Source organism: Echiichthys vipera, assembly GCF_963691815.1.
Source record: "Echiichthys vipera genome assembly, chromosome: X".
NCBI classification, from domain to species: Eukaryota; Metazoa; Chordata; class Actinopteri; order Perciformes; family Trachinidae; genus Echiichthys; species Echiichthys vipera.
This window is the reverse complement of record NC_139825.1, coordinates 42,141,644-42,155,302: the sequence shown is the minus strand read 5'-3', so window position 1 is coordinate 42,155,302 and position 13,659 is coordinate 42,141,644. Positions and strand designations below refer to the sequence as shown.

Sequence of the window (13,659 nt, the reverse complement as noted above, 5' to 3'; positions counted from 1 at the left end):
CTTCCAGAAGTCCATTCTCATCCAAAGAATCAAAGAATGCTCTATCACAATGAATGGCCACTCAGAAACGATCCTCTTACCTCCCACATGATGACAAGTTCTCCTCGAGCTCCTCCACCACCACTCACATTACCTGGTGCAACCTTGGGATCTAAACAGGCACAAAGGAAAAATCCCTCAGTTTGGACTGTTGTGTCTCAGGCAGGTGCAGAGGATTCTGTTAAACCGTGCAGCTTTGAATGAAGTGCGAACAGTCACTAGAGCTTCATATTTACATAAAACAGGTTAATCACACACCAGAGGAATTCGTTTTTTGTTGACAGTGGAGTTACCAGCCGTGTATGGTGACATAATTAGCCCAGAATCGCGTGTCAGCACCCTGTGTGAGGCACAGTGGAAAAGTTGTTCCCTTGTGATTCAAACAGCAGGATGGAATTACTCTGCTAACCAGCTCAAAATAGACACTTTTATGTCTATGCCTCATGTGCAGATAAGTCACATTTTTCTGTTGATGCAACTATTAATTAATCATGTTCCAGAGTGCTGGCCTACAGAAGCTTTGTGTCGATACTTAAATCTTGAAAGCTGTTATTCGATTTCCACTTGTTTTGTATGTGACTGAGAAATCAAAGTATTGACAAGACAAAATGAACAACAGAATTGAAATGAGCAACATCACACGGAGCACTGAAGGATACAGTTAGTCCAAGTGGGGCTGATTAAGTTGTTATGAAGAAAAACAACAAATTGAGAGGATACCTGCTGCTTTGGTTCGAATCTGTTTTGATGGCGTGCTGGGTTCTCCAACACCAACACTGTTGATTGCCACCACCCTGAATTCATAATCCACCCAGGGGTGCAAATCTTTCACTGTTGCATGCATCATCTGTCCAGGCACAGAATCAGGAACTAGGATTAAAGAATTTAGAATTGAGAAGTGTTTTTTTTCTTTGTATGTTTTACTGAGGCACATTTCACATTTTGTCTCAACGAAATATGAAAACATTTCAGAAAGTATATCAAAATTAAATGTCATTAAACCTTCAAAAACTATTCCTGTTAGTGCATGTTCCGCACTATACACATTCTGCAATTACCTCGTATATTGCACAGCAATGTCTTACAATTTAAAACACAAATGCAATTAATTAATATAATTAATAGGGCTGTCAGTGGAGGTCACTTAAGTTAATGTGACTGACATAAACATCTTCCTGCAATCAGCCTATGACTTTATATAATTGAGCAACTTCAACAACTATTAACTTCTGTTTCCCTTTCACGCTTTAACAACAGATAATAGAGATGCAAGAACTTGGTTGTGTTTATCATTCAGTCTTTTACCCATAACTGTCAGCTGTTGTGTAAATTATATGCGTTTTGTGGCCCTAACTGCTGCTATTTTAGTTAATGTGGAGTCTATTAAACATTAAATTTTTGTATGTTCAAATATAACTTTTTTGTTTTGTTTATTTTCAAGGGTTATCTTAATGGCACATATTTCCTCCAAACTGCACATATAGCTGATTGAAACAAATATATCTGTCATCAGCTGATTAGTAGCTGATAATAACTGAAATGCCCAAATTATGTTTGCTGGATTGTAGTGTCTCCATAACATAGTTTTTCCACCAGGGAGCACAAGCAAATTGCCTTTTGAACTACAAAATGTTCCACTCAGCTCAGCTCATATCTTAAAATATCAAATTAAAAGGGCATGCCAGCAATTTTTCACATGGAGATCAATTTACTTGTAACAAAAACTACTACTCTACCTCTAAAAAATGTTGGGGTTCCCTGTGATCTAAATGTTTACTTATGATATGTGTTCTTGTTAAAATAAATAAATCACCTGATGCATTGTAGGATTTTTTTGAAACTCACATTTATGGATTGCCTCAAAATTCAATATTGGTTAGTTTGCTTGTTTTTGTCTATTGACCGCTCACTAAACAGAAAGTATAGCATCGGAGAAGGAGAGTAAGGGCGCACTCACACTGTCCATCTGTACCGTGCCCAAGTACCTTTCACGGCTAAAGTCTAGTTTGTTTGACCAGTGTGAGTGCAACCGTACCGCGCCTAGGAGCGGTACGCTTGCCGGCCACGGCCGTTTGGGATAAGTGGGCTTTTGTAAAGCATGTTTGCACGAGCGTGCGCACGTGTATGGGCACGTGGCCTACGGCGGTTCACTTTATGTGCGCCTGTTCGGACATAGAAAATAGAAGGAGGGACCATGCGTGGACATTTAAAACAATGGCGGCGAAAGGATCACTTTGGTGTGATGCGGAGGTGGACTTTTACTGCAGATTTGGTCAGATGAAAATATTCAAAAACAGTTGGACAAGACACACAAAAACTGAGGTCTATGGAAAGATTTGTAAACAAAGCGACGCATCGTGATGACGTCAATCAATGCATGAGGATGACGTATAGGCAGGCAAGAAGCATTCCGCCGAGGCCCAGGTAGTGTGAGTACAAACCTGGGTCTGGGTTATGGGGAGAGGGAGGGGGGGATAAGTTCCCCTCAAGCACGGGGGCATGGTACAGATGGACAGTGTGAGTGCGCCCTAAGGTCTCCCATGACCATAGACTCACATAGTACTGTATAATTCCTCAGTATCGACTTACATGAATTGAAAATAAGAAGCTGTTACCTGTTCTCACAGTCTGCCAGCCTATAGAGAAGGGGGTTCTGGCCTGTATTGTGTAAATGGTAACAGGGCTGTGGTTGTCAGGTCCAGATCCCCAGGACAGTTGCACAGTGGTTTCAGTAATGTCAGTCACCACCAGGCCCTCCGGGGCACCAGGAGTTCCTGCAACACCCAGAAACAACACATTTCAAGAGTGGGGTTATTTCTTTATTTTTTAGAGGTATGAGGAACTACTGCTATATTAAACCTAGTTTGGCTGCACCACAGCCCCTCTGGCTTATTAGCCAATCACTGCCCTTACCAAGGAGATAAAAGTAGGCAGCGTCCCTCCTCCCGACATCTCGCTTCCTCCCTCCTCGCCCGCCCACTTCCGGGTTGTTGTGTTTGCCACTGGCGCCCAAGCACAGGTAGGCGCACATTGCCATGCTGTTTTGTGTATATTTGTCTGTGTTTCATTTAATTAAAACTGTTGCTCTTTAATAGATCTGGCATCTCAACCGCGGTTCAGCCGATCATTTGGGGTCGTCTACTGCTCCGGACCAGAGCCTTGGTGAGTGATGACATGCTTCTGTCATTAATTGCTGTAGCCAGGTGCTAAGATCCTCTTCTGCTCTTCTGTAACAGTTGGCTGGTCATATGCTTTATGGTGGCTGTCTTCCCCGCTATGTGTGCTTCTCTTTACCCCTCTCCCTCTTTGGAAGGGAGTAAAATGCACCCTGATAATTGGAACTGTAATCGTTACTGAAAAAAAAGACGCTGACGCTGTAGGAGACAGCTTCCTCTCCAGTAGCTCTCTGTTTTTTTTAATCTCTTTTACCCTATTTTGACCTCTTTCTTTCTACTTTTTTTACTCTTCTTAAAGAGTTAAGCTAAAGGCCGAGCGAGCGGAGAATCGGAGGCGCTACAAGCCACCGATTCCCTTCGTAATCATGGGGAATGTGAACTCGCTGCTGAACAAGATCGACGAGCTGTCCGCGCTGAACAACCAGTGGATCTACCGTGAGAGCAACTTGTTCATCATTACGGAGACATGGCTAAACCGCCTCGTACAGGATGCTAACGTGGACCTGGGACCGGGATTCACTGCCGCGAGACCGGACAGAGACACAGACGGCGGAAAAAGCAAAAGTGGAGGACTCATCATGTATGTGAACAACCTCTGGTGTAACCCAGGACATATCTCAGTAAAGACAGTTTCATGTTGCCGGGAACTCGAGCTGCTAGCTGTTAGACTAGGGCTATATTATCTGCCGAGGGGGGTTCAGTCACGTGATCATCGTCTGTCTTTACATCCCTCCAAGAGCAAACGAAGCCACTGCCTGTGACAAGATTCACTCAGTCACTGCAAGGCTGCAGACAGAGCACTTTGAGGCATTTATGATCATCTCTGGGGACTTTAATCACGCAACCTTGGATTCTACTTTGGCTGTTTTTCACCAGGTTGTAGACTATCCCACCAGAAACAACAGGACAATTGATCTCCTGTATGCTAATGTAGGATGCATACTTTTTTGACTGATAATTAAGTAATTCTTCTTCTTCATACAGAGCGACTCCCCTCCCCCCACTGGGGAAGTCTGATCACAACCTGGTTCACCTACAGCCACTGTATACCCCCCTGGTCCAAAAATAGCCGGTGACAACTCACATCATCAGGAGGTGGTCCCTGGTGATGGAAAGTGCCCTGAGGAACTGTTACAACACCACAGTCGGAGATGTGCTGATCGACCCGCACGGTGAGGACATAGAGGGGATGACACATTGTCTGATGGAGTACCTGAACTTCTGCGCGGACGTGGTCTCCCCTGTGAAGACTGTCCACTGTTATCCTAGTAACAAGCCATGGGTAACGCGGGAAGTTAAGGCTGTCCTCCACAAGAAGATGGCTGCCTTCAGGAGCAGGGACCGGGAGGCCATGAAGGCAGCACAGCAGGAGGTGAAACACTGTGTGAGGGAAGCTAAGGACAGCTACAGGAGAAAGGTGGAGCAGAAGATAAGGGGGAACAACATGAGGGAGGTCTGGGAAGGTGTGAGGACCATCACAGGTCACAACACAAAGACCAGAGCTACATGGGGGGGATGGAGAGGGCGAACGAGCTGAAGGACTTCTTCAACCGGTTTAACCAGCCCTTGTCCCCACCATCCCCACCCTCACTGCAGCCATATCTCCTTGTCCCTCTACACACCTCCCCCTGCCAACACAACACCCCCCTCCACCTCAAGACAATCCCTCACATCACCACAGACCAGGTCAGAGGACAGCTGAAGAAGGTCCGGCCCGGGAAAGCAGCAGGCCCGGAAAAAGTGTGTCCGAGACTACTGAAGAACTGCGCTGCAGAACTGGGGGAACCACTACAACGGATCTTCAGCCTTAGCCTGCAGCTAGGGAGAGTGCCTATCCTCTGGAAGACATCCTGCATTGTTCCAGTTCCCAAGAAGAACAGGCCCATCGAGCTGAATGACTTCCGACCAGTGGCACATACTTCACACCTGATGAAGATGTTGGAGCGGCTCTTCCTCAGCCTCCTCAGACCCCAGGTACAACACGCCCTGCAGTTTGCATACCAGCTAGATGTTGGTGTTGCACCAATTACACTCCCATCTGGGATTCTTTTCTTGGACTTTTCCAGTGCCTTTAATACCATCCAGCCCCCTATACTTCAAGACAAACTGAACAGGATGGGAGTTGACCCCTATCTGGTGGACTGTGTCAGAGACTACCTCACTGCCAGGCTACGGTACGTCAGGCTCAAGGACACCACATCTGAAACTGTGGTCAGCAGCACTGGAGCCCCTGCACAGCATATCCAAGAAGGACACCTCCAGACTGGATAAACTGATCAGCTGGCCGGCTCAGTGGTCGGTATGAAACTGGACTCGCTGGTGACAGTGGCAGAAAGGAGGACACTGGACAAACTGCTGGACATTATGGACAATGACAGCCCCCCCTGCACACCGTCATCAGCAACCAGAAAAGCCAGTTCAGGAGAAGGCTGCTCCTGCCCAAGTGCAGGACCAACAGGCTCAAGAACTCCTTTGTCCCCAAGGCCATCATCCTCTACAACTCCTCACTCAGGGGGAAGAGGAAATAAAGAGGACTGAAGGGAAGGAGTGGGAGCCACTCTGTGCAATTAATAATCTATACTCTTTCATACCTGGACACTTATCTTCTTCTTTTTTGTGCAATAACTTTATCCAGCACTTAAGTGCAATAATTTAATCTTGCTTCTCATTCCTGTCATATACAGTCATACATATTGTATCTTATACATTTCCTCTACATTTAACTTATCTGATTCTGATTTAACTTTCTGGGAATTTTATTTTACCTGTATTCTTACATCTACCTCACATATATTTGACTAAGAGTTTATTGCTTACTGTTTATTGTTTTTTTTATACTTTCTGTATGTATTTAGCTAAGAGTTTATTGGTTATCCTTTACTGTATTTTTTTATACCTCCCTTGTGTTTTTGTAAGCTGCTGGAATCTTAATGTCCTTGCGGGAGTCATCCCAAAGGATCAATAAAGAGAAGTCTAAGTCTAGGTCTAAGTCTCATTGTAAACTAGCCCTAAAGCTATAGCTGCGGCTAGCGCTAAAGCTAACGCTAAGTACGAGCACAGCAATCAATCACGGCTATTTGGCCAATGTCACTGCTACTGCTGCTTCGCTGCTGTCTGCCGATGCTTTGCTGCTGTCCTGCCGCTGCGGCTTAGCTGCTGTTGCTGTTCCGAAGGCCTGGTTTTGGTCCGGTCGGCCGCCGGTGATCTGCATGCTTTCTGCTGCTATGTGTGACACGTCGGACTCTCAGCCACTCATTGAGACTGCTTTGTGAATGTATCCCTTCTCCCTTTTTTGATACAAACCTTGTGATTTAATAATAAAATTTGTATGTGATCATTGAACGCCATCTCCTTCCCTCTCTGGGTAACAAACCTGAGTGTCCATTTCATTTCGAAGGTAGTAATTGATCTTTAGTATGGGTCTGTGGCGTTGTCGGTATTTGGTGAATAACATAATAATAATCCTTGTGTCAACACATATGAAAACAATTTTTTTCAGCCAAATCAAGAAGTTTTCTCAAGTGAGAGGTCGATTTCTCTCCCAGACTGACTAGCCAAGAGAGAAATAATTATTTCCCCCCCTCTCCTCCAAAATAAAGGAGAGTTGTATCTCGCTCAATTCTCCCACTGAGCTCCCTTACAGTTGAGATGACAGTGAAGCCAACAAAAACAGGGATTTTTCATCTTCATCTTGTAACTTTAGTGGATTAATCTGCAAATGCTCCTGTTCAAAATGAGACCAAACCTTTCAATGGATGTCAGTTTTTGAGCCATGACAAAGACTAAAGTCTGTTAACAGATGAGATAAGGTTTGTTTTATCTTAGCTAATTGGCAGAAATGCCCTCTGCTACTTAGGCAGCTGTTGATCACTTGTAGTCCCTAGTGGGCAGCTACAAAGAGTGAGGAGTCAGCAGTGAATGATATTACTTATCATTTTTTTATATTCTTTATTATTGTTTTTCTGCAAGGCGGGTGCGCATAAATGTATATGTGGTGTGTGAACATGCAAGCTCGCGCATTAAATTAACTGTTTCAGGATATGCACAGGAAATTTAAGTGTACAATGTGCAATGACAATAAGGACATTATGTGCTATTCTGTTCTATTCAAATTATCAATCAGCGCAAGCACTCCTTCAGCATACAGTCATAAATGTATACAGAAAATATCAGGCTGAAGGGTCGAGTAATATGCAAGATTAGCTGTAGACAGGCAGACACACACATGCATGCACGCACACAACCATGCATGCACGCACACAACCACACATAAGCATGATCCCCTCCAGGCGTAATCCTGATAACTATAACATGACAGACTAGTAATGACCAGGGATTTTGAAAAACAAGGCAGGATTTTTAAACTGGGTTCTCATTGAAATTACGGTAAGCAATGAGATCAAACAAACAGGCAGGGACTTGGGTAACTCACATGAGATTTCCTGCTAAACTCACAAATCTGCAAAAGTAGCACTGAGCCCTTAGCGGAACTACCTGCTGCTGGAAGAAGATCATTGGGTATCAACAATGCTTCAGATTATACACACAGAAACATACAATCGTATGTAGGGATGCTCGATATTGGCCTTTCTGCCAATATCCGATATTCCGATATTGTCCAACCCTTAATTTCCGATACCGATATCACCCGATACCGATATATGCAGCCTTTTTACACCAAAATTCACCACATATCACCTATTATGGAATTAACACATTATGCCTAATTTTATTGTGATGCCCCACTGGATGCATACATAAATGCAACACGACTTTTCAAATTTAAACACAGTCTGTACAAAATAAGTTATTGAAAAAAGTGCCATTCATTTATTTGTTTGTGTTTTTAGAGAGAATATTTTGCCTCAAACACACTACAGACAACATCACAACAAGGAAGATGCATAGCTTCAGTCCAGAGTAGTAAACAAACATAGTTCTCTTTTTCCAGACTGAGTAACGACCGAGCCATAACTTGGCACTAATACAAGCAATAAATTAGCAGTTAAGCTCAACATGCTAACCTGTATTGGATCTAATGGATACAGAGCCAGAAATTAGCTTCTCGACGTGACGGTAAACAACGCTGTACAATTCAGGTCAGCACTGGTCTGAGAAATACTTGCGACTGGGCGTTATACAGACATAACGGGGCTCGAGGAACTCCACAAGTTTGGTGAATCCGGCATCTTGAACGATAGAAAAAGTTTGTTTCTCGGTGTCGGCTGTTGCTTCTTCTCATCACTTTGCTGCACAGATGTAGCGTTTAACTCCGCATGATTCTTCTTGAGGTGGGTGATCAAATTTGATGTAGTAAAGAAAGACGCCTTGCAGTCATTGCAAAGCGCACATTTACTGTTAGTAGGTGACACTTGGAAATACTTCCAAACCACGGACATCTCATGCACCGGGCGAGCTGAAGCTTGTTAGCCACGGTTAGCAACCTACGAGTGTAGCGTGTTGTTGTTGTTATACGTCATCAAGCACGCGCCTGTAAACGGCCCGTGTTGCATTCAGGTACACTCAGAAATGCTGAAACCTACAGAACTAACATCGGTTGTAGAAACCCGATACCGATAATTCCTGATATTACATTTTTAACTCAAAATCGGCCGATAATATCGGTGGGCCGATATTATCGGACATCCCTATTCTTAAAGCAAATCATAAGAGAGATACAGGCATCATCTGTTATTTGTTTTTTATTTTTTATTCTTGTTTGTTTTTGATTCTTCCCAGATCAACCGGTACTGAATACATACAACCAGTGCACCTGGAAGAAGTCAACCAGCTCATCTGGAAGAAGTCAACCAGCGCACCTGGAAGAAGTCAACCAGCGCACCTGGAAGAAGTCAACCAGCTCACCTGGAAGAAGTCAACCAGCTCATCTGGAAGAAGTCAACCGGATCACCCGGCACTGAATGGTGGACGTGTCCCCTATGTCACACCTGCCCCGCATCTGAAGACGTTGGCGATGGCTTTGCGCGCGGAGCTGAAGAATCTGCTGATGCCGTTCCGTGTGTTCGGTGGAGTCGTCAGGTCATTTTTGACGAAGGCGGCGATGTGGCTCTCCAGTGCTGGTTCCCCTGTTTTCATGGCGATCAGCACCAAGTCTGCACCGCCCCACTTCTTACACAGGTCCTTGAAAATGGCCTTGTCCAGGTTTCTGAAGGTCTTCGTGTTGTGGTAAAAGTTGATCCCCTCCACTTCGGCCCACGTTCTTTCAGACAGACGCCTGATGATGTCCTCGGGTTTCACGGCGGGCATGGTCACATTGTTTTTCTTTAGCACCCGTGTGTACAGCTTCTCCGCCAAGACCTCCACTGCCATTCTGTTTTTCTCTTCCTGAATGGCTTCGAAATGAGCGCGTGTGTCCGAATTTCTCTCTGAATGTGTCTCCGAATTTGTCTCCCTACGTGTTTTCGCTGGTCTCTCCGCACGCGTCGTTGCACGTATTACCGCAGGTGTAATCGCAAGTGTATACTCTGGTGTATACTCGGGTGTCTTCATACGTGTCATTGCACGGGTTGTCACAAGTGTCTCCGCGTGCGTCGTTGCGCGTGTTATCGCAGCTGTCTCCGTTCGTGTAATCGCAAGTGTATACTCTGGTGTATACTCGGGTGTCTTCATACGTGTCATTGCACGGGTTTTCGCAGGTGTCTCCGAACACTGCGGGTCAGGCGATGCAGCAGTTGGCAAAGGCTCGTTCTCTTCCACATACTCCGGTAACTCTTCGCCCATTATCCGTGTTGTCACCCCTTCACTGTGTTTCGTGGCCTGAGTTTTCAGCCACCACCTCATCATTTCCATGAAAGTCCACACATTCATCCGAATTTCCGAATACATGGCTGCATGTGACTGTGGAATGGCCACTGTCCTGCAAGTCTGATTCCTTTCGGTTGGTTCTGCGATGAAGTTGGTTTTCATCCCCTGTGTGACGTAGCTGTAAATGAGATCGCTGAGTAGCTGTGTCATCATCAGTACTCTATCGGGGGACATCTTTGCAAACCTCTTAGGAATACAAACTTCCTTTCCCTCAATTTGTTTTTCCCCCTCCTCCATCAGCAGAGATTGAAAACTCTGCATGAAGGAGTGAAAGGACTCCCTGCTTTCCTCTTTGGGAGTCTTTTGGAATTTGGCCTTCAGTTTTTCCAGTAGACCATAAAGCCGTGATTTGGCAAAGAGGTTTCCAAAAAGGGCCTTGATCTTGTTGCCTGCTTTCTTCCTGCACTCTTTGGTCTTCTCTTCCGATTCTTCAGGACCTGTCTCCTCCAACTCCTCCAAATGTTCGTCAACGAGGTCGGCAATGCTTTTTGCAGCACTCTCTGTTTCCCAGGAGTTCTGCGAATGCAGCACCCCGCTTGTTTCGGGTACATCCTCCAAGAGAGGTCCATTGATGTTGTCCCACTCTTTTATGAGGATGTCTTTGATCGATTCAAATGATGATGTTGAACCGATGTCCTCTGGTTCATCGGTTTCTGAGGCTTCTGGCTCCACAGGTGTGACCGCTGTCGGGGTCCCACTGTGTTCTGCCTCCATGTCTCCGGACTTTGATTCTTTAGGGGAGGCGGTCTTCCCTTTTCGTGGTCGCGGTTTGCAGAAGATCTTCATGTTTCCTATTAAGATCTTCACCATGTTGCAGGCGTGGCCGACCATAGCATTGAGCTTGCCTGCAGGAGTGATGTGCTGACACATCGTTGGCTCTGCGCTGAGCAACGCAGGTGAGAGAGAAGAGTTGATACTCTCTGTAAGCTCTGCACTGAAAGAATTTGACAGTTTTTCAGAGCTTTCCGATTTTACATGTTCCTTCGCATCAAGAGCCTGGGCGAAGCCCAGCGCAATCGCATCTCCCAGACTTTCCCTCATCATGTCCACAGACACCTCTGCAGGTCTGTTTTTGAGACCTTTCAACACCGCGTCGGACACGGCTGTCAGTATGCTCAAAAGCAGTTCGGCCATCATGACCTTTGTGGCGAAATCAGGGGTGCCTGCTTTGAGCAGTTCCCACTGTGCTGTTGTAATCCTCTCGACGAAGGATTGGATTAGCGGGAGGATGGTACAGATTTGAACCTGTGGCACATCCTCCGTCTGTGAAATCCCTTCGCTTGACATGACGTTTGTTGTTGCTTCTTGGTTCTTCACAAAATAGTGCGAGGTTAAAAGCAAAATACCGTGTTCGCTGGATGAATTCAAGTCTTTGACACGAATGTATCGATCCAATCTTCGTTCTTGAACTGAAAAACGTTTTCGTTTTTAACAGAAGAACCTGAAATTGTAAAAATCTAAAATGACGGCGCGATAAATCTGACTTCTCTTGGCGGTGGCTCGGGGAAAATGTGTTTCTGACTCAATGGGCTTCTGCTATTTATACCTGTTTCAGATGATGCGTCAAAGGCACGGAATCATGACGATGACATCATCAAAGGCATGCAATCATGACTATGACATCATCAAGGGCAGATTTCATAAGCCCCTCCCACTCAGGGCATTCAAAAGCAGCATAGCAACCGTTGCTAAGGCCCCATATGCAGAATGAATGCTTTGATAAAAAGGTTTTATAAGTTACTGATTTAATGCATTTAAATGGAAATTCATGCTCTTATAGAGAATTTAACCAACTCAGTAGAGCTTTTCCACTTCCCTTAAAAAAATACAGGATTAAAAATATCCTCAAACACTCAAATGTTTCTGTTAAACCTCCTGATTTATGAATTTGGTGAAAGAAAATGTAACAACAAAGGACTTAGAAGTGTGTTTAAAGAAAAGCTACTTCACGATATCAAAAAGTCAACGAGAATAAAGACGACAGATAATGAAGCGACATTAACGAAGGCTTAACAACAAAAAATTCCTCCAGTCGGGTTGCCAGGTTTTGTAGCGGAGTGTGTCAGCGATCAGCCTGCGCCATGTTAAGTGATGAATCATACAGGGAAACAACTAAATTGGACTATCCATTCATCCATCTTCAACCACTTGTCCCTATTGGGGTCGCAGGGGGTTGGAGCCGATCCCAGCTGACATCGGGCGTGAGGCGGGGTCCACCCTGGACAGGACGCCAGTCTATCACAGGACACATAGAGACAAACATAGACAGACAACCATTCACACCTACGGGTGATTTAGAGTCATCAATGAACCGAACACCTGCACGTCTTTGGACTGTGGGAGGAAACCGGAGAACCCGGAGAAAACCCACGCAGACACAGGGAGAACATGCAAACTCCACACAGAAGGGCCTGGATTAATCAATTAACTTACAACAGTACTTGCTTCAATTTCCACGCTTGGGGTCAATAAAGTATATCTATTTAACATTAGCCATTCTTCAACTGGAAGTCTTTCTTTGAGTGGTGTGTAATCGATTAGCTCGCTCTCAACACAGAAGGATTCCTTGTTTCTGTAGCCTGGTGCAGCGTGAGCAGAGCAGCAGTGAGAGTAAGGCTGAAGGCGGAGACGGAGGTTTGCACAGAGACACCTGTCCGGCAGTGATGTGGTGAGGATGAGCACGGGTAAACTGAGTCATTGTCAAACCCGTCCAAAAAACTGTAAAATATTAAGGTTGAATATGGAGAATGAGCAGTGTAAACACAGCCATCCAGTGTCTCAAGATCGTAGTCGCAACAACAAAAAATAACTCCAGCAGTCAGGTTGCCAGGTTGGTCAGACCCGGCCCAGTAGCCTACAGCAGACAAGAGTCTGTTTGATCCTGTTTGAACCCGTCCCCTCCAGAAAATCACACCATAAAAACAAGGATAAGAGGAGTTTGACTGACAGTTAGCGTTAGCGTTAGCTGTTCCAGCTAAGTGCAGATGAAAGTGATGTTAGCATCAAGGAGAAGCGTAGCCATGTGGGCGTGCGTTTGAATGGCGTTCCTCTCCTTTCTCTCAGTCCATGGAGTGAATGCTCGGCCTATAGTGACTCTGGTTGTTGCCCGTCTCCGCTCACTCAGCTGCTGGGACAAAGAAGCTGCTGCAGGATTGGCAAACTCTATTTCACCCAGTGCCAGCCTACAGTAGCTGCACCAAACAACAGACAGCCCTGGCAACCAGCAACGCCCAACGCTATTGGCTGCTACCATGGAAACAGAACGGGACAGAAAGTCATTAATAAACCCATCAAAAACTATTTTAAATATTAATTCAGACTAAATATATTTCTTTATGGAAAAGGAATACTTTCATTCTGTACCCCTGAAATTATATATATGTATGTATATATATATATATATATATATATATATATATATATATATATATATATATATATATATATATATATATATATATATATATATATATTTAAATAAAGATTCTACATATTCAACCTTTAAATGTGTGTGAATTTAAAAGGCAAGTGTGTCTCCAGCAGGTGGAGGTAACGCACACAGCAGAAGAAGAAGACGAAGAAGAAGACGAAGAAGAAGAAGAAGAAGAAGAGTAGTTGC

General features: G+C 44.8%; 1 protein-coding gene across 1 annotated transcript in view; it reads right to left on the bottom strand.

The window, feature by feature from the left end:
* The window catches only part of cntn6 (contactin 6), a gene marked incomplete at both ends in the record, with an annotated part of 81,386 nt that overhangs the window by 20,241 nt on the left and 47,486 nt on the right, over positions 1 to 13,659 (bottom strand). The window contains 3 exons of the mRNA XM_083939770.1: positions 81 to 151; positions 760 to 909; positions 2,655 to 2,813. Coding sequence (XP_083795896.1) covers positions 81 to 151; positions 760 to 909; positions 2,655 to 2,813 — 380 coding nt within the window. The remainder of the gene's footprint in view (positions 1 to 80; positions 152 to 759; positions 910 to 2,654; positions 2,814 to 13,659) is intronic.